We start from the raw sequence: 22,086 nt of genomic DNA, 5'->3' as shown, positions 1-22,086 counted from the left end.
GGTGACAGAGGCAGATGGTCCCCAACCCTGCCTGCCCCCCCCACCCCCAGCAGCCGCAGGAGAGGAGCACCCAGGCCTGAAGAGGGACGGAGCCTGAGCACGCAGGGCAGGCCTCCGGGCCACCCCCCCCCCTTGGCACAACAGCTGTCCACTGAGCCTCTCAGGTCGGCAACTTCCAGCAAGCCGGGAGGTTCCCCTTCACCGAGGGGTGGCCCTCGTGGGAAGTTCCTGTTTGCCATTGTTTACGGCTCCTAAACAATGGTGGGTAAACGCTGAAATCTTAGTGACCAAATTGAACCTTGATTCTGAAAGCAGAGTAACACAGTCATCCTTCCTGGAATCTTCGCTCGGGCTTGAAATGACCAAGAGCGTGTCCTGGGGTCTGAAGTGACCAAGAGCATGTCCTGCACCACAGGGTCTAAACGCTCTGACCCCACACGACACCCGGGACTTGACCTCCGTCTTGTCTTTCTAAAACTAGATCACGGAGCCCAGTGAAGTGCACTTTGTCAAATGTAAGGGTCTGCTTTATTCCTTGTTACTTTACTCTATTTTTTAACCTTCTGTTCCATCTTGTTTTTTCTTTCTTTTATCCTGTTTCTTGTCAAATGCAGAAATGTTCCTTCCGCCACTCACTGAACTTTTGAATTTTGGCTTCTGCAGTTTTTATTGTCTGTGTCAGACGTACAGCCAGATGTGGTCCTCTGTCTGCATTTTCTAGATTCGGTTCCGTTCACATCACCCCTCATTTCATCGTCCTCCACCCCCACTCACCTTCACGCTCTCTGAGAAGAAGAATCACTTTGTGTGTCATAGCTCATTTGTTTCAAGAGAAAATCAACAAATCATACTCAGTGTCTTGAATAAATTGCTCTATTTTGATATTAGAGAACTTGGTGGCTGTGCTTTCTTGGGTCTTGCTCGGTTAACTCTTGGTTGGGCCCGTGGGGACATGGATGAATGAAGAGCAAACTGCATTTTCTCAGGAAGACCGTAACTTGAGGGCCTCTTGGCAGGATTGCTGGGCTGAAGTAGGGCCAAGGGAACGGAACAGCACGATGTGGGAGGAGCGGCGGCCCCCAGTTACCGTAACGTGTTGTATAAATGAAGCATGTGTTCATGTGTTTCTTCATTACTTTCTTCCAGGCTGGTTGTGGTCAAAACTCAAAGCAAGTGAGTGTTCTCCTATCAGCAGCTTGCTTTGCTGGGGCTTTGCGTTCAAGGATTAGCTTTAACTTGGAGAACCTGAGTCCTAGGACACGGGTGAGTTTAGGACACAGGCTACCCTTCAGACATCTACCAGTGTCTCGAATGTAACACATCTGGCAGGTGCTTCCTGTCCCTTTAACCAATTGGTGGGGGGTGGGGGGGCTACATAATGACTGGGCACTGCCGTCCCAGGATTAGGGAGGGGGCAGTTGACGAGGAGAGGCAGGGAGTGCTGTACAGGTACTTTTGCCGTAGGAGTCACAGACAAGGTCATGGTATCGTTCCCTCCAAGTCCAGCCCGACCCTGCACTACAAGAAAGCAGAGGGCTGCGGTCCCCGTGTTGTCTGGGGGCTCAGCCTGATGCCTTTTCTAACACCTGCCAAGTTGACCAAGCATGTTCCCATGTTTCAGGAAATGGGGTGAAGCACACTCAAGCCGTAGGAAGGTCCTGGAAAGATGGGAGTCCCCAGGATAAAGGTACATGTGATGTGTGGCTTTGGTGGCTTCAGCAACAATGCTGGGTCACCTATAGCTCTCAGGGGGATTCTTCCTACTATAAAGGAAACTTACGTAATTTGGGGCCTCTCAAGCTTCCAGTCACTCAGCAGAGAACTTTTCATCATCCACATCTTGTCTCCTCCATGACAAGGTAAGCCGTGCAAGGGGATGGACAGGGTGTGGGGCACCATGGGGGGAGCGTGAGGACCCATGCACGGCGTCCACGCTCTGAGGACAGGGGCTCTGACTGGGAGCAGTGTTCCTTGAGCACACGTCACCGGGAGAAACCACAGGAAAGCAGCCGGGTGGGGTACGTCCTCAAACTGCACGGTGGGAAAGGAGCACGAGGGCATTTTGGGAGCGGGGAGCGAGTGGAGTCCTCACGAGAGTTTTTGTGCTGTGATAAGCCGACCGGCTGATAAACTGAAATCCTATGAAAGCTACCTGATGGGCACAGCCTCCTCTTTTCCACCCAAACTACACTCCCGGCCACCCGTCTGTCGTGTCCCAGCCCAGACTGCTGGGGCCCGGTCTCCTCACCTTTTTGAAAACTTCTCTCCCATCAGTGTTGCTTTCTCTCCACTGGATCATTGCTTTCACACCCACCATCTACAAAACGGTAATCAGATGCCCCCGCAGCAACCAGCCTGACAGGGAGACTGCTTACAACTGAGCGGCCCGTCATTTTCTGGCTTATCCCCGGGTTTGCTCCGTTGTCCCTTCTCTTCACTAGATGGACTCGGTGCCCGTCGGTGATGTTCATTTGCAAGTTCTCCACCACACGGGCCCACTCGCTGCCCGGCAAGTAGGTGTGAGGGGATATTCATGCATCTTCTGGCTTTCAGTCCCCCCCCCAACTCCCTCGGGCATAACCGCTGCACCAGCTGGGGACTTGGCCACCCCATCTCGGAGGAGCTGTCATTGGATCATCAGATCAGAAAGGGTTCTTCCTTGCAAGTCTCTGAACCTGACTCACTGGTGTAAGGCAAAAAGAACAAACGAGGATACCGGGCCCTCTGAGGGATCCTGGAGGACCAGGCCCATGCAAGGGAGGTGCACACAGACACAGCCCCGGGCACTGCCCACGTGTGGACATGACACCGGAGTGGCCCCTCGGCCCCTCTCCAGACCTGCTTCTCTGCGGCCCTTTCCCTCGGGCGCTAGCTGCTAACTAGACTGGCTCAGCCAGGGAGGTGTGAAAGCTAGTACCCATGCCTACAGGTGGAGGTGGGGGGGAGGGCTGGCCTCATGCTGTTGAGGGGGTTCCTCAAGCAGAAGAGGGGCTTCTGGTGCTGCTGGGGACTGAGGAGTCCACGCGGAGGCAGATAAAGAAGGCACATACCGCTCCGAAAAGCTAAGCTTCCTTCGCACGCCCCTGACACTTTGGATCAAGGGCGGGAGTGATGTAGCTTGGGCCCATCCTCAGGAATGGGCATGCCCAGGGCACCGTGGCCACAGTGCAGGTGTGCCCCGAATGCTGCTGCAGCCAGGCGACTCTCTAAGAGTACAAGTCCAGAAGCTTCCTGGACGGCTTTTCTAGAGCAAAAGGGCATCCTTGACCAGAAGGGAGGTGTCCCGTGGCCGGGCGGTCTGTGGTGTCCCGGGAAAACACCGCCTTGCTTTTTCTATGGATCTTCCCATGTGGCCTGTAACTCCAATGCATGCGACAATATTTTGCCCATAAATACATTTAAAAACTTCAAATATATACCTATAGATCCACCTGGATAGACCTATATTTCAACTGATGCAAAGATTCTAACCTGGGAAATGGTGTCAGTCAGGGCCAAGGAGTCCTTAGACCAGGTCACTGCTCAGCACAGCATGGGGACCAGGGGCTACGTCATCAAGACCTTGCTCAAGAGCATTTGCTAGAGATGTTGTTCAGACAGCATGCGAGCCAGGCCTGGAGCTCAGTTACAACGACTTTATTCACTTTTCTAAGGACCTGGGTCTGGCATTTACATTATAGGCAACCTCAGAAGAGGGGAGAGCAGCTGCTATGTCTGGTCTGGAAGGAATTCTCTCTGTTCCCAAGCTCGTGCTCACGGATCGCGTCTCTTACCACGGCTACTCCTCGGGAAGGAACCGTTACAACACGGTGAGGACAGGAAGGTTTGTGGGGAGAATGCAGTTCTAAAGAGTGAGAAACGCAGAACCTGAGGATGTGGGGACCGGACCCCTGTCACGTCCCTCTCAGAGGTCTCCCTGGGGTTCGGGAACAGATTCCACCTCATTTTTGTTGCGGGACCCGCTTGTGACATGGATTTCAACCGTGCTGGCGTCAGAACCTGGGGAGGAGAAGAGGGTCTCTTGTCAGCAACTGATGCAGGACCTCGCGGCCATTTTCTGCCCCTTTTCCCAAGCGTCTGCCCTGGGCAGCCACGTGTGCGTCTCAGCAGAACCGCATGGATGCCACAGACCAAACGGAAACCAACTGTGGGCCGACACGGGGGCTTCGGGGCCCTGTGCTGTCGGACTGGGGAGCACGGGATCACGGCACGCTTGGGTGACCATCGGGACAGCTGCCACGGGGGTGGGGGGTGGGGTGCAAAGGTCACCAGGGCCCCACGGGGCCCACACGGAGGAGACCGCCAGCCTCTGTCACACGAAAACACCTCCAAGTCGTCTTTTCATGCTTGCTGCCACGTGGTTCCAGGAAGAAAAGGCGGGTGAAGGACAGCAGAATTATTCCTCCCAGAAGAGGAATATTAACACACCTTCCTTCAGAACCTGGGGGCGTCCTTTGCAACAGACCTCAGAACTCTTTTTTCATTCTGCAAGTAGCCAGGCGTGCCTCCTACATGCCAGGTTCCAGGTTGGATGTGGGCAGTTGAGATGAAGACAGAAAGAAGGGTGGCCTTCTCAACTGCGCATGGGGCAAGTGAGTAACCTTCACAAAAACCTCCAAATCCCAAACTGCCTCCACCAGTGGGCCTTGCCGGTCAGTGTAGTCTCCACTCACGTCCCTCTCTGTTCCCTCCCAACGCTCAGGCACACTGGCCTCTCTCACGCTCCCAACTCAGTCCTGCCACAGGGCCTTTGCACAATGTCTTCTGCCTGTAAAGCTCTTTTTCAGATTTTCTCATGGCTCCCTTCTACACTTCACTCAGATCTTAATTCAAATGGCCCTGGGAGAACCTCATCCTCGGGGAGAAATCCAGGACACCCGACCTGAAATCACTCCGCTGCCCCGTATGGCTCTGTTTTTCTCCAAGGTATTTCACTACCCGAAAGATGATATAATCGTTTGTATTTTTCATTCTGTCTCTGCTGCTACAGTGGAAAGTCCCGTTAGATGAGGGATCTGTCGTACTCACCGTGGTAGTGCCTGAAACAGCACCTGGCACATGGAATGTGCTCAATACACAAGTACTGAACGGATAAGCATAGGGCAGCAAGTGCCGTGCCATCAGCAGGGTGCAGCACCAGTGTCCCGCGGAATTGGGACTGATGAGTAAGAAGAACGGCGGGAACCAGCACAACTTAAAAAAGAGACACGTGGGGCGCCTGGGTGGCGCAGTCGGTTAAGCGTCCGACTTCAGCCAGGTCACGATCTCGCGGTCTGGGAGTTCGAGCCCCGCGTCAGGCTCTGGGCTGATGGCTCAGAGCCTGGAGCCTGTTTCCGATTCTGTGTCTCCCTCTCTCTCTGCCCCTCCCCTGTTCATGCTCTGTCTCTCTCTGTCCCAAAAATAAATAAACGTTGAAAAAAAAAAAAAAAGAGACACGTGTACAGCTGTGGGGAACGCGTAAGGAAGAAAAGAACATTAGCGTTCTCTGGAAAAGACAAGGCAACAGGAGAGCTGTCTGCGGAAACGCCTCGGAAGGCCTGGGTTACAGGAGGACATGCCGACGTGACCGAGAAAAACCCAGCAAGGTGCTGCAGTGCCCTCCCCCCACTGCACTCCAACCCTCCTCCCGGTGTCGGGCGAACAGGAAATCTGGGAGAACATGGGTCTGGGTAAGTCAGACCAAGTTCGATGAGCCCCATGAAGAGAGGTGAATTTAGCGGGCAGTGGGAGGACCCACGCCGGCCATGGAGGCCGCAGACGGACCCTGAGGAGAGTCTGGGGTGCCGGCAAGGATGGTGGGAGACCTGCTGCTTGCAGCAGTGAGCCTGCGGTTCCAGGAAACCAGGCACAGCTGGGAAGAGACACTTCCAGCACCGCATTCCTGCCGGAGAAGCTGGTGGCACTTCAAAAAGACCACATTTTCACAGGGTCACCCGCTGTTTATGAGGACACCCTGAGCTCATGGGAACTCGTCCGTGTGACTTCTGCGGTCCTTACAGAGACTGCAGGGGAATATCGCACGGTGGCTTGTGATCAAGGTCCGGGCTTTAGACGTTTCCCCATGACCTCACACTTTGGGGCTTGCTCTGGATCCTGGGGCTTCTTCAGAGTTCCGGGTTCTTTCATCCTCCCCCAGAGGCCCCGCAGAGGAAATCCATTTGTACCACGACAACTTTCTCAGATGCCAGTGCTGCTGAAGCCACGGCCCCCGAGTCCAGCCCTGCCTGCGCGGACTTCAGTGGGTCCAGCAGGCCTAGACCTCCATGGATCCTCTCTTCTGCTCATGAAGGTCTCCAGAGAGAACACGCTGGCCGAGTGAGCAAGACTCTGAGAAGATAATCCAATGAGGCTATTGGGGGATTGGGACGAATTCCATTGGTGCAAAGGGCAAGTACCTGACGAGTGTCCCTGCAGGAAAGGCAGATGCCCACAAGCTCGTGGCGCCCAAGGGCCAGCCCCCTTCCTAGTGACTCTTGAATGACCCTTGCAAGCCCCAGACAGGTGCTTGGGAACGTCGGGGCCCCATGGAGACCTGAGACTCGGGAAGGCACCTCACCTGTTGCTCCCGGATACCCTGAAAGCCCGCAGCCCTCGATCAGAAAGCCCCATCAGTGGGCACCCATGAGCCATAGAGAACACAGGGCACCAGGCCCTGGATCTCCTTGAAGTGTTGAATTGGATCCAGGGAGCACAAGAGTCAGAGCCCCGGACACACTCTCTTCCACACTTCCCTAACAAGAGCCGTCCACAGGGCCACCTGGTGTTACATTCAGGAGAAGAGCAAGTGACAACAGGGAACCAAGGGTAAGACAAGGAACTGTGGGAGCGAGAACTGTGGATGACACAAGGGAATACAGGAGGGAACAGAACTATGGGAAAGAACGGGAATTCTGGAGAGAATGAGGAACTATGGGGGAGAGGTGAGACCTGGGGAGAGACGGAGTTGTCAGGGACGATAAGAAATTAAGGGAGAGAGAGGGATTCTGGGAAGATGGCGGCGTAGGAGGACGCTGGGCTCACCGCGCATCCTGCTGATCACTTAGATTCCACCTACACCTGCCTAAATAACCCAGAAAACCGCCAGAGGATTAGCAGAACGGAGTCACCGGAACCAAGTGCAGACAAGAGGCCCACGGAAGAGGGTAGGAAGGGCGGCGAGGCGGTGCGCGCTCCACGGACTGGCGGGAGGGAGCCGGGGCGGAGGGGCGGCTCGCCAGCCAAGCAGAGCCCCCGAGTCCGGCTTGCAAAAGCGGAGGGGCCTGACGGACTGTGTTCCGACAGCAAGCGCGACTTAGCGTCTGGGAGGTCATAAGTTAACGGCTCTGCTCGGAAAGCGGGAAGGCTGGAGGACAAAGGGAGGGTGAGCTGCGGAGCCCCCGGACGACAGAGCTCAGTTTGGCGGGGAACAAAGGCGCTCGCCAGCGCCATCTCCCCCGCCCATCCCCCAGCCAAAATCCCAAAGGGAACCGGTTCTGGCCAGGGAAATTGCTCGCTCCGCGCAAACACCCAACTCTGTGCTTCTGCGGAGCCAAACCTCCGGCAGCGGATCTGACTCCCTCCGGCTGCCACAGGGCCCCTCCTGAAGTGGATCACCTAAGGAGAAGCGAGCTAAGCCTGCCCCCCCCCCCGCTGCCGTGCACCTTGCCTTCCCACCCCAGCTAATATGCCAGATCCCCAGCATCACAAGCCTGGCAGTGTGCAAGTAGCCCAGACGGGCCACGCCACCCCACAGTGAATCCCGCCCCTAGGAGAGGGGAAGAGAAGGCACACACCAGTCTGACTGTGGCCCCAGCGGTGGGCTGGGGGCAGACATCAGGTCGGATTGTGGCCCCGCCCACCAACTCCAGTTATACACCACAGCACAGGGGAAGTGCCCTGCAGGTCCTCACCACACCAGGGACTATCCAAAATGACCAAGCGGAAGAATTCCCCTCAGAAGAATCTCCAGGAAATAACAACAGCTAATGAGCTGATCAAAAAGGATTTAAATAATATAACAGAAAGTGAATTTAGAATAATAGTCATAAAATTAATCTCTGGGCTGGAAAACAGCATACAGGACAGCAGAGAATCTCTTGCTACAGACATCAGGGGACTAAGGAACAGTCACGAGGATCTGAAAAACGCTTTAAAGGAAATGCAAAACAAAATGCAAACCACCACGGCTCGGATAGAAGAGGCAGAGGAGAGAATAGGTGAACTAGAAGATAAAGTTATGGAAAAAGAGGAAGCTGAGAAAAAGAGAGATAAAAAAATCCAGGAGTATGAGGGGAAAATTAGAGAACTAAGTGATACACTAAAAAGAAATAATATACGCATAATTGGTATCCCAGAGGAGGAAGAGAGAGGGAAAGGTGCTGAAGGGGTACTTGAAGAAATAATAGCTGAGAACTTCCCTGAACTGGGGAAGGAAAAAGGCATTGAAATCCAAGAGGCACAGAGAACTCCCTTCAGACGTAACTTGAATCGATCTTCTGCACGACATATCATAGTGAAACTGGCAAAATACAAGGATAAAGAGAAAATTCTGAAAGCAGCAAGGGGTAAACGTGCCCTCACATATAAAGGGAGACCTATAAGACTCGTGACTGATCTCTCTTTTGAAACTTGGCAGGCCAGAAAGAATTGGCACGAGATTTTCAGGGTGCTAGACAGAAAAAATATGCAGCCGAGAATCCTTTATCCAGCAAGTCTGTCATTTAGAATAGAAGGAGAGATAAAGGTCTTCCCAAACAAACAAAAACTGAAGGAATTTGTCACCACTAAACCAGCCCTACAAGAGATCCTAAGGGGGACCCTGTGAGACAAAGTACCAGAGACATCACTACAAGCATAAAACATACAGACATCACAATGACTCTAAACCCGTATCTTTCTATAATAACACTGAATGTAAATGGATTAAATGCGCCAACCAAAAGCCATAGGGTATCAGAATGGATAAAAAAACAAGACCCATCTATTTGCTGTCTACAAGAGACTCATTTTAGACCTGAGGACACCTTTAGATTCAGAGTGAGGGGATGGAGAACTATTTATCATGCTACTGGAAGCCAGAAGAAAGCTGGAGTAGCCATACTTATATCAGACAAACTAGACTTTAAATTAAAGGCTGTAACAAGAGATGAAGAAGGACATTATATAATAGTTACAGGGTCTATCCATCAGGAAGAGCTAACAATTATAAATGTCTATGCACCGAATACCGGAGCCCCCAAATATATAAAACAATTACTCATAAACAGAAGCAACCTTATTGATAAGAATGTGGTAATTGCTGGGGACTTTAACACCCCACTTACAGAAATGGATAGATCATCTAGACACACGGTCAATAAAGAAACAAGGGCCCTGAATGAGACACTGGATCAGATGGACTTGACAGATATATTTAGAACTCTGCATCCCAAAGCAACAGAATATACTTTCTTCTCGAGTGCACATGGAACATTCTCCAAGATAGATCATATACTGGGTCACAAAACAGCCCTTCATAAGTTTACAAGAATTGAAATTATACCATGCATACTTTCAGACCACAATGCTATGAAGCTTGAAATCAACCACAGGAAAAAGTCTGGAAAACCTCCAAAAGCATGGAGGTTAAAGAACACCCTACTAACGAATGAGTGGGTCAACCAGGCAATTAGAGAAGAAATCAAAAAATATATGGAAACAAACGAAAATGAAAAGACAACAATCCAAACGCTTTGGGACGCAGCGAAGGCAGTCCTGAGAGGAAAATACATTGCAATCCAGGCCTATCTCAAGAAACAAGAAAAATCCCAAATACAAAATCTAACAGCACACCTAAAGGAACTAGAAGCAGAAGAGCAAAGGCAGCCTAAACCCAGCAGAAGAAGAGAAATAATAAAGATCAGAGCAGAAATAAACAATATAGAATCTAAAAAAACTGTAGAGCAGATCAACAAAACCAAGAGTTGGTTTTTTGAAAAAATAAACAAAATTGACAAACCTCTAGCCAGGCTTCTCAAAAAGAAAAGGGAGATGACCCAAATAGATAAAATCATGAATGAAAATGGAATTATTACAACCAATCCCTCAGAGATACAAACAATTATCAGGGAATACTATGAAAAATTATATGCCAACAAATTGGAGAACCTGGAAGAAATGGACAAATTCCTGAACACCCACACTCTTCCAAAACTCAATCAGGAGGAAATAGAAAGCTTGAACAGACCCATAACCAGCGAAGAAATTGAATCAGTTATCAAAAATCTCCCAACAAATAAGAGTCCAGGACCAGATGGCTTCCCAGGGGAGTTCTACCAGACGTTTAAAGCAGAGATAATACCTATCCTTCTCAAGCTATTCCAAGAAATAGAAAGGGAAGAAAAACTTCCAGACTCATTCTATGAAGGCAGTATTACTTTGATTCCTAAACCAGACAGAGACCCAGTAAAAAAACAGAACTACAGGCCAATATCCCTGATGAATATGGATGCCAAAATTCTCAATAAGATACTAGCAAATCGAATTCAACAGCATATAAAAAGAATTATTCACCATGGTCAAGTGGGATTCATTCCTGGGATGCAGGGCTGGTTCAACATTCGCAAATCAATCAACGTGATACATCACATTAACAAAAAAAAGAGAAGAACCATATGATCCTGTCAATCGATGCAGAAAAGGCCTTTGACAAAATCCAGCACCCTTTCTTAATAAAAACCCTTGAGAAAGTCGGGATAGAAGGAACATACTTAAAGATCATAAAAGCCATTTATGAAAAGCCCACAGCTAACATCATCCTCAACGGGGAAAAACTGAGAGCTTTTTCCCTGAGATCAGGAACACGACAGGGATGCCCACTCTCACCGTTGTTGTTTAACATAGTGCTGGAAGTGCTAGCATCAGCAATCAGACAACAAAAGGAAATCAAAGGCATCAAAATTGGCAAAGATGAAGTCAAGCTTTCGCTTTTTGCAGATGACATGATATTATACATGGAAAATCCGATAGACTCCACCAAAAGTCTGCTAGAACTGATACATGAATTCAGCAAAGTTGCAGGATACAAAATCAATGTACAGAAATCAGTTGCATTCTTATACACTAACAATGAAGCAACAGAAAGACAAATAAAGAAACTGATCCCATTCACAATTGCACCAAGAAGCATAAAATACCTAGGAATAAATCTAACCAAAGATGTAAAGGATCTGTATGCTGAAAACTATAGAAAGCTTATGAAGGTAATTGAAGAAGATTTAAAGAAATGGAAAGACATTCCCTGCTCATGGATTGGAAAAATAAATATTGTCAAAATGTCAATACTACCCAAAGCTATCTACACATTCAATGCAATCCCAATCAAAATTGCACCAGCATTCTTCTCGAAACTAGAACAAGCAATCCTAAAATTCATATGGAACCACAAAAGGCCCCGAATAGCCAAAGGAATTTTGAAGAAGAAGACCAAAGCAGGAGGCATCACAATCCCAGACTTCAGCCTCTACTACAAAGCTGTCATCATCAAGACAGCATGGTATTGGCACAAAAACAGACACACAGACCAATGGAATAGAATAGAAACCCCAGAACTAGACCCACAAACGTATGGCCAACTCATCTTTGACAAAGCAGGGAAGAACATCCAATGGAAAAAAGACAGCCTCTTTAACAAATGGTGCTGGGAGAACTGGACAGCAACATGCAGAAGGTTGAAACTAGACCACTTTCTCACACCATTTACAAAAATAAACTCAAAATGGATAAAGGACCTAAATGTGAGACAGGAAACCATCAAAACCTTAGAGGAGAAAGCAGGAAAAGACCTCTCTGACCTCAGCCGTAGCAATCTCTTACTCGACACATCCCCAAAGGCAAGGGAATTAAAAGCAAAAGTGAATTACTGGGACCTTATGAAGATAAAAAGCTTCTGCACAGCCAAGGAAACAACCAACAAAACTAAAAGGCAACCAACGGAATGGGAAAAGATATTTGCAAATGACATATCGGACAAAGGGCTAGTATCTAAAATCTATAAAGAGCTCACCAAACTCCACACCCGAAAAACAAATAACCCAGTGAAGAAATGCCCAGAAAACATGAATAGACACTTCTCTAAAGAAGACATCCAGATGGCCAACCCAGGCACATGAAAAGATGTTCAGCGTCGCTCCTTATCAGGGAAATACAAATCAAAACCACACTCAGGTATCACCTCACGCCAGTCAGAGTGGCCAAAATGAACAAATCAGGAGACTATAGATGCTGGAGAGGATGTGGAGAAACGGGAACCCTCCTGCACTGTTGGTGGGAATGCAAATTGGTGCAGCCGCTCTGGAAAGCAGTGTGGAGGTTCCTCAGAAAATTAAAAATAGACCTACCCTATGACCCAGCAATAGCACTGCTAGGAATCTACCCAAGGGATACAGGAGTACTGATGCATAGGGGCACTTGTACCCCAATGTTCATAGCAGCACTCTCAACAATAGCCAAATTATGGAAAGAGCCTAAATGTCCATCAACTGATGAATGGATAAAGAAATTGTGGTTTATATACACAATGGAATACTACGTGGCAATGAGAAAAAATGAAATATGGCCTTTTGTAGCAAAGTGGATGGAACTGGAGAGTGTGATGCTAAGTGAAATAAGCCATACAGAGAAAGACAGATACCATATGGTTTCACTCTTATGTGGATCCTGAGAAACTTAACAGGAACCCATGGGGGAGGGGAAGGAAAAAAAAAAAAAAGGACGTTAGAGTGGGAGAGAGCCAAAGCATAAGAGACTGTTGAAAACTGAGAACAAACTGAGGGTTGATGGGGGGTGGGATGGAGGGGGGGGTGGGTGATGGGTATTGAGGAGGGCACATTTTGGGATGAGCACTGGGTGTTGTATGGAAACCAATTTGTCAATAAACTTCATATATAAAAAAAAAGAAATTAAGGGAGAGAGAATTGGGGGAGAAACAGAATTGTGGGAAACAGGCAATTGTGAGAAGGAATTATGGGGAAGAACAGAGTATTTAGCAGAAACAAAATTTTACAAGAGACAGGATGTGGAAGAAAACAGCACTGTAGAAGAAAACAGACTTGTGAGAGACCAGGAAGAACCCAGAACTGTGGAAGAAAGTGGGGACACTGTGGGAAAGAGAACTGGGAGAGAACTAGGCTATGGAGAATACGGAGAACTGTGGGACAGACAAGGCATTGTAGGACAAAAGGGATTATGGAAAAGAATCGCGGGAGAGAAGGAATTGCAGGAGGTCAGGGAATGTGAGTGAGACAAGGAATTATGGGAAAGGAAGTCGAATTGTGGGACAGAAATAGAATTACGAGAGGGGCGCCTAGGTGGCTCAGTCGGTTGAGCGTCTGACTCTTGGTTTTGGTTCAGGTCACGATCCCAGCCAGGGTCGTGGGATCGACTCCTGCATTAGCCTCCTTGCTGAGTGTGGAGCCTGCTTAGGATTCTCTCTCCTCCCTCTGCCCCTCCCCCCATTCGCACTCTCTCTCTCTCTCTCTCTCTCTCTCTCTTAAAAAAACAATTATGTGAACAAAGGGATTATAGAGAAAGGGGAATTGTGGGAAAGACAGGCATTGTGGGAAAAAGGGAATGGTGAGAAAAATAGGGCACCGTGCGAAAGACGAGAGCAGGGCAGTGAAAGGGGAACTGTGGGAACAACAAATGGTTATGAGAGAAAGGGTATTGGGAAGAACAAGGGAAACTGTAGAAGAAATGTATTATGGCAGAGACAGGAAATAGTGGGAAAGAACAATCTTGGGGGATGATGAATTGTAAGGTAGACGGGCAGTATGTTTTTTGGTTGTTGTTGTTTTTTTTTTTTTTGGTTGTCCACTGATATTTTTTAAAGTTTTTATTTAAATTCCAGTTAGTTAACATAACTATAATACTAGTTTCGGGTGTACGATATCGTGATTCAACACATCCATACAACACTCCGTACTCCTCACAACAGGTGCACTCTTTAATCCCCATCACGTATTTTACCCACCCACCCACCCATCACCTCCCCTCTGGTGACCGTCCGTTTGTGCTCTATGGTTAAGACCCTGTTTCCTGGTTGGCGCCCCACCCCCTGCTTTTTTTGGAATTGGTCTTTCTCTGACTCATTTCTTTCGCTCAGCATAATACTTCTCTAGCTCATCAAACGTGTTTGATGTTGCAAATGGCAAAGTTTCAGTGGACACTTGGGCTGTTCCCATAACGTGGCTATTGTAGACAATACTGCAATAAACATCAGGGTGCGTATATCCCTTTAAGTTAGTATTTTTGTATTCTTTGAGTAAATACCTAGTAGTGTGATTGATGGATCATAAGGTAGTTCTTTTTATAACTTTTGAGGAAACTCCATACCGAAAAACACAAAGTTAAACACCACGAATTTTCAAAGATGCACTCGATGTTTATTGCAGCATTATTTGCAATGACTAAATTAGGGAAGCGACTCAAGTATCCATCAACAGATGAATAAAGGGATGGTATATACATAAGGTAAAATATTTAGTTTCATTAAAAGATTGAAATCTTGCCATTTGTAACAAAGTGGATGGAGCTAGACGGTATAACGTTAAGTGGAAAAAGTCAGAAAAAATACCATATGATTTCACTCATCATAGAATTTAAAAAACCAAACAAACAGGGAGAAAAAACAAAAACATCAGACTCTTAAATATAGAGAACTGACGGAACCAGAGGGGAGGTGGGTTGGGGGAGGGGTGACAGGTGAAGGAGATTAAGAGGACACTTCTGGTGATGAGCACTGAGGTACAGAATTGCTGGATTGCTATGCTGTACACCTTAAACTGACACTGTAACTATATTGGAATTTAAAAATACTACAAGTATTAAATCAACAACCAAAAACAAAACAGCAAACTCTGGGTGAGAACAATAAAGTATGAAAAGACAAAGGGTTATGGGAGAGCAAGACCCGTGTGAGAAAAGGGGAGTCGCGCGAATCAGCGAAGAACCGTGGGAGGCCAAGCAGTGCAAGAATGACAAGAAATGGAGCGAGAAGAGAGCTGTGGGACAGAAGAGGATTACAGGGGAGACAGGGCACTGTGCGTAAGACAAGGGATTACTGGAAAGAAACGATTTTCATTAAGAAATGGCATTGCGGGGGGGAGGGGGAGGCTGGGTGCCTGGGTGGCTCAGTTGGTTAAGCCTCTGACTATAAAAAAAGAAAACTTCTTTTACTTATTTTGAGAGAGCGAGAGAACGTGCGCTCCCGAGGGCGTGCAACTGGGGAAGGGACAGAGAGAATCCCAAGGAGGCTCTGCACAGTCAGTGCAGAGCCTGACGTGGGGCTTGAGCCCCCAGACGGTGAGATCATGGCCCAAGCCCAAATCAAGAGTTGCATATGTACCTACTGAGGCACCCAGGCACCCCAACTCTTAATTTTGGCTCAGGTCGTGATGTCATGGTTGTGAGATCAAGCCCCATGTTGGGCTCCAAGCTGAGCATGGAGTCTGCTTGGGATTCTCTCTCTTCCTCTCCCTCTGCCCCACCCCCACATACTCTCAAAAAAAGAAAAGGAATTGCTGGAATATGGGGTTAAAGCAGAGAATCTTGGGAGAGGGCATCATGGGAAAGACCAGGGATCACGGGCATCAAAGGGGAGTTTTCGGGAAAAGGGAATTCTGGGACAGAGAACTCCTGGTGAACATGGAATTGCAGTAATAATGCAGAGTTTTAGAAGAAAGGGGAACTGTAGGAACAAGAGGGCTTATGTGAGACAAAGAACTGGGGGACAAAATACGGAACTGTGGGAAAAACAGTATGACGAGACATATGGGAATAGTGGGAAAATGAGATTATGGGGGAGAATTATGGGAGACACAGTTAATGTGAGAAAAGAGGAACAGAATGCGGGAAAAACAGGATTGCAAGAAAGATGAAAAGTGGTCAAAATCACAAGTATTGAGAAAAATACAGACTTCTGAGTGCCAACAGATTCCCGAATTGTGGGAGAAAATTGTGGGCAACGGAAGAAGGACTTGTGAGAGCAATAAAGTATTGTGGGAATGACAGCCCTTCTCATGGAAGAGAAAGGGCAACTGTGGGAGACTGTAAAACAAACTCTAGGAAAACTGTTTTGTGGGACAGATTAGGAATGTGGGAGGGACAACGGATTATAGGAGAAAAATAATTAGATTGTGGGAGAGGTAAGCAATTGTGAGACCAAATAAATTAACAAGGAAACAAAAGGCAACACGATATAAAACAATCACCAAGGAAAATGGAGATTTGTGCCAAACAAAAAAGACACCAGGATTGTGAAAGAAAAGAAGGAATTTTGAGGGAAAAAAAAGGGTATTGTGGGAGAGACAGGGAATTGTGAGAAAAACATAGGCTCATGGGGGAGAGAAGGAAATTTGGGGAGACAGTTATGAGAACAAGGAATTATAGGAGAAACACGAAATTGTGTGACAAAATATCGTAGGGAAAGCAATTAGGAAAATAAAGCATTGTGCGAGAGAATGGAAAAATGTGGAATACACAACTTTGCTACCAATGAAACTATGAAGAATAGAGAACTGTTGAGCCAATCGAGAAGAGGCAGAATGTGATTTGTGTGGGAATGACAAGGGATCACAGGAATTGTTAGAGAAAAAAAGAAACTGGGAAAAGTTGTGGGAGGATAGAGAGCTGTGGGAAAAGGACTGGATTGCAGGGGAGCTAGGGAATGGTGGGAGAAGGAACTGGCTGTACTAGAAGTGGGGAACCGTTGCAGAAATTATAAGGATTATAACTGGATTATAAGGAAAGCAATGGGTTCTCAGGGAGGTGAGGACTAGAGGTCAGAAGGAAAAGGGCAGAGAGTGGGGGAGAAGCAACGGATTATGAGACAGGCCGAGAATGGGAGAGGAGCAATGGATTGTGGGAGAAGCCAAGAAGGGAAAGGATTGTGTAGAGTTCGTTAACGGTGGTTAAGCAAGGCACTGTGCGAAAAGCAATGTATTCTGGGAAGGTCCAAGATGGCGGAGAAGCAAAGGATTGTAGGAGGGGCCAATATGGCAGAGAAGCAAAAGATTCTGGTACAGTCTGTTAACGGTGGCTAGGCAATGAATACTGGGAAAAGCAATGGGTTGTGGCAGAGACCAAGATGGCGGAGAAACAAAGGATTGTGAGAGAAGCCAAGATGTTGGAGAAGCAAAGGATTCTGGTAGAGTCCGTTAGCAGCTAGGCAATGAACTGTGGGAAAAGCAATGGATTGTACGAAGGGCCAAGATGGCGGAGAAGCAATGAACTGTGGGAGAAGGAATGGATTGTGGGAAGGGCCAAGATGACAGAGAAGCAAAGGATTGTGGGAGAAACCAAGATGGCGGAGAAGCAATGAACTGTGGGAGAAGCAATGGATTGAGGGAGGGGCCAAGATGGTGGAAGAGCAAAGGACTGTGGGAGAGTCCGTTAACGGTGCAGCAAAGCACTGTGGGAACAGCAATGTATTCTGGGAACGGCCAACATGGCAGCGAAGCAAAGGACTGTGGGAGAGTCCGTTGATGGCGGCTCAGCAAAGCACTGTGGGAAAAGCAATGTATTCTGGGAAGGGCCAAGATGGCAGAGAAGCAATGGACTGTGGAGAAGCAATGGCTTGTGGGAGAAGCCATGATGGCGGAGAAACAAAGGATTGTGGGAAAGTCTGTTAACGGCAGTTAAGCAAAGCACTGTGGGACAAGCAATGTATTCTGGGAAGGGCCAAGGTGGTGGAGAAGCAAAGGATTCTGGTTGAGTCCGTTAATGGCAGCTAGGCAATGAACTGTGGGAAAAGCAATGGATTGTGGGAGAAGTCAAGATGGTGGAGAAGCAATGAACTATGGGAGAAGCAATGGATTGTGGGAAGGCCAATGGTGAAGAAGCAAAGGACTGTGGGAAAGTCTGTTAACGGCATTCAGCAAAGCACTGTGGGAAAGGCAATGTATTGTGGGAAGGGCCAAGATGGCGGAAAAGCAATGGATTGTGGGACGGCCAATGGCGGAGAAGTAATGAACTGTGGGAGAAGCAATGGGTTGTGGGAGAAGTCAAGATGGCGAAGCAATGAACTGTAGGAGAAGCAATGGGTTGTGGGAGAAGTCAAGATGGTGGAGAAGCAATGAACTATGGGAGAAGCAATGGATTGTGGGAACGGCCAATGGCAGAGAAGCAAAGGACTGTGGGAAAAGCAATGTATTGTGGGAAGGGCCAAGATGGCGTAAAAGCAATGGATTGTGGGAACGGCCAATGGCCGAGAAGCAAAGGACTGTGGGACACTCCGTTAATGGCGGTTCAGCAAAGCACTGTGGGAAAAGCAATGTATTGTGGGAAGGGCCAAGATGGCGGAGAAGCAATGGACTGTGGGAGAAGCCAAGATGGTGAAGCTATGAACTGTGGGAGAAGCAATGGTTTGTGGGAGAAGTCACGATGGTGGAGAAGTAATGAACTGTGGGAGAAGCAATGGATTGTGGGAAGGGCCAATGGCGGAGAAGCAAAGGATTGTGGGACACTCCATTAATGGTTAAGCAAAGCACTGTGGGAAAAGCAATGTATTGTGGGAAGGGCCAAGATGGCGGAGAAGCAATGGACTGTGGGAGAAGCCTAGACGGTGGAGAAGCAAAGGATTCTGATAGAGTCCGTTAACGGCAGCTAGGCAATGAACTGTGGGAAAAGCAGTGGATTGTGGGAGAAGTCTAGATGGCGGAGAAGCAATGAACTGTGGGAGAAGCAATGGGTTGTGGGAGAAGTCAAGATGGTGGAGAAGTAATGAACTGTGGGAGAAGCAATGGATTTTGGGAAGGGCCAATGGCGGAGAAGCAAAGGATTGTGGGAGAGTGTTAATGGCTGTTCAGCAAAGCACTGTGGGAAAAACAATGTATTCTGGGAAGGGCCAACATGGCAGAAAAGCCATGAACTGTGGGAGAAGCAATGGGTTGTGGGAGAAGTCAAGATGGTGGAGAAGTAATGAACTGTAGGAGAAGCAATGGATTGTGGGAGAAGTCAAGATGGCAGAGAAGCAAAGCACTGTGGGAAAAGCAATGTTTGTGGGAAGGGCCAAGATATCGGAAAAGCAATGGATTGTGGGAAGGCCAATGGTGAAGAAGCAAAGGACTGTGGGACACTCCGTTAACAGCAGTTCAGCAAAGCACTGTGGGAAAAGCAATGTATTGTGGGAAGGGCCAACATGGCAGAAAAGCAATGAACTGTGGGAGAAGCAATGGGTTGTGGGAGAAGATGGCAGAGAAGCAAAGCACTGTGGGAAAGGCAATGTATTGTGGGAAGGGCCAAGATGGCGGAAAAGCAATATATTGTGGGAAGGGCCAAGATGGCGGAGAAGCAATGAACTGTGGGAGAAGCAATGGATTGAGGGAAGGGCCAAGATGGCAGAGAAACAAAGGATTGTGGGGGAAGTCAAGCTAGCAGAGAAGCAAAGGATTTGGTAAAGTCTTAACTGCAGTTAAGCAAAGCACTCTGGGACAAGCAATGTATTCTAGGAAGGCCCAAGATGGCGGAGAGGTAATGGACTGTGGGAGAAGCGATGGGTTGTGGGAGAAGCCAAGATGGTGGAGAAGCAAAGGATCATGGGAGAAGCCAAGGGTTCTGGTAGAGTCCGTTAACGGCAGCTAGGCAATGAACTGTGGGAGAAGCAATGGATTGTGGGAAGGGCCAAGATGGCAGAGAAGCAATGAGCGGGTGGGAGAAACAATGGGCTGTGGGAGAAGTTGAGATGGCACAGAAGCAATGGATTGTGGGAATGGCCAAGATGGCAGAGAAGCAAAGGATTCTGGTAAAGTCCCTTAAAGGCGGCTAGGCAATGAACTGTGGAAAAAGCAACGGATTACGGGAAGGGTCAGTAATGGCGGAGAAGCAAGGGACTTGGGGAGAATCAAAGGATTGTGGGAGAAGTTGGTAATGGTGGTGAAGCAGTAGACTCAGAGAAGCAAGGGACTGTGGGAAAGGCCATGATGGCAAGAAGCAATGAACTGTGGGAGAAGCAAGGGGTTGTGGGAGAAGTAATGGATGGCTTAATGCATATGGAAAGAACGAAGAACCGCATTTAAATTTTTTCTGGGGTTCCTAAGACAGAAACCAACCAAGTTTAGGTTTGTGAGAAGTCCCATTTTTAACTTTTAGTCCCGAGGCAAATTTCAATTCCTTGTGAAGATATTTTACATGACACTGTCGTAAGAAATTACACACAGATCCCCTCAATGGAAACTTGCTACAGTCACAAAACATGATCATCCAATCAATTCTCCCACACCAGGTAGTCCTCTAAGCAAACCTACAGTCTGTACTTAAAAGCCTTATGTAGGCCTTTGGGGACACAGATAAAATGCAAGCTCTTTAGCAGAATCTACAAAAGTCCTTCATCATCTGTTCCCAGGCTGCCTCTCCGGATCCGGAAAACCCATGACACCATGTCGTGCTGAGGCCACCCCAAACCACATGTAAACATTCTGCTCTGTGTCTCTGGCCTTTCTCCTCTCCCATTCAGGTCTCCTGTGCAACACCACGTCTGAACATCTCCAGAAACTCTCACCCATGCGCCCCAAACCAGCATACATAGCTGCATTTTCTGCGTTTAACACCTCACATTTTTCACAACAAAAAATAGCACTGTGGGGGCACCTGGCTGGCTCAGTCAGTAGATCATGCAACTTTTGATCTCGGGGTGTTAAGTTGAAGCCCCATGTTGGGGGAAGAGATTACTTAAAATCTAAACAAATAATAAATAATAAAATAATAGCACTGTCTTACTTCTAAGTTTCATACATGATACTTCTCAAGAACACTCACCCTCCTTGACCAAAACGGTGTTGACCATACAGCAGATGCTCAAAACCCCTTTGTTGAAGATCAAATTAACTTACATTAAGTGCCTAGTAAGCACCTGACACCACGTCAGATAGGTACTAATGGAGGTTCAAGGTGAGCCTATTGGCCTTAGAGCGAACTTCAAAGTTGTAGATGCTTCAGAGCAGGACAAATAAGTCCATTCATCACAACAGTACAAATGGAGAGACCTGTGTTTACTGCTTTGAATTACATATCTGGGCCTTTTCTCACACATGTAACAGTATTTTCTGCATTACACATAGTTCCCTGTTACTGAAGAAACCTTTATTAAAGCAGTTGGGGGAAAAGGAGGAAGGAGATGCCCAAGACTAAGCCGGATCTCAACCCCAAGATGGCCTCTTTAGAAGACATGGCTGCCGCCTACAGCAAGCAGCACGTGGCCTAGGGTAGAATACCCAGAGTCGGTTGTGGGGGAACCACTCTGCCTGGGCTGTTACCCTACATGTGCCAACACCTCTTTAGCCCAGACTGAACTGCCTTGGTAGTTTAGATGCAGCCTAGAAATTTGCACTCTGTTTTGCTTCTGAATTCCACTCCTTACCAACATTTGCCCCATTTTCCCCTCAAACTATGAGTACGTAAGATTATTTATCACTAGAGTTAGAGTTACTGAATGTCAGCACCACTGAACACAGCATACGATCTATTTGATCTTATGAAAAATTACCATTGTCAGCACCCTGTTAGAGGTAAACAAATCCTAAGTGAGGTTTGCCAGCAGGGCTTCTTGTCAGCTCACCTGGATGGGGCCGAGTGAATAGTCCTGTGCCCAGAAGCCACTAACCCTTCCTTGAAGCTACCATGACAGGTCTTTCCTGGCAAGTCCATTCCTTATACTTCCCTCATATGTCACCTAGCTTCTGATAAGCTTAATAAACGTTGCTATTATTCAAGGACAGAGAACTTAACTCCTTACGCATTCTTAGCACCCAAAATGTTCAAGATCTCAACTCTTTTTCCCCAGCTCTACTGAGATGTCATTGACATAGTACCCCAACACTTACATTATTAAGAATTCTTTCAATCTTTTACCTAATGACTCTTATTTTTCAGTTAGGCCTTCAGTTAGCCATGACCTGCATGACCTACATATTTTGCATCAAAAATCTGTAATTTAACATCATCATTACAAGCAACCACTGAGCACTTATCATATGGAAGGGTCAAGCTTTGGGTATGAATGCAAGAAGGAGAATGAATGCATCACGATACTGGTAGTGAACATGCATTAGTTCAACGTGCTTTCCAACAATCTCA

General features: G+C 47.7%; 1 protein-coding gene across 1 annotated transcript in view; it reads right to left on the bottom strand.

Moving 5' to 3' along the window:
- Nucleotides 1-3,904: 3,904 nt before the first annotated feature.
- The window catches only part of LOC124525803 (G-protein coupled receptor 143-like), a 53,774-nt gene continuing 35,592 nt past the window's right edge, over nt 3,905-22,086 (bottom strand). The window contains exon 9 of the mRNA XM_047098384.1: nt 3,905-3,999. Within this exon, the coding sequence (XP_046954340.1) occupies nt 3,905-3,999 (95 nt within the window). The remainder of the gene's footprint in view (nt 4,000-22,086) is intronic.

Source organism: Lynx rufus, unplaced genomic scaffold (assembly GCF_022079265.1).
Source record: "Lynx rufus isolate CCGP_SWC_20201006 ecotype Redwood Valley unplaced genomic scaffold, mLynRuf1.p SCAF_48, whole genome shotgun sequence".
NCBI lineage: Eukaryota > Metazoa > Chordata > Mammalia > Carnivora > Felidae > Lynx > Lynx rufus.
Note: the sequence above shows the minus strand (reverse complement) of the source record. Positions and strands in the feature narration are given on the sequence as shown.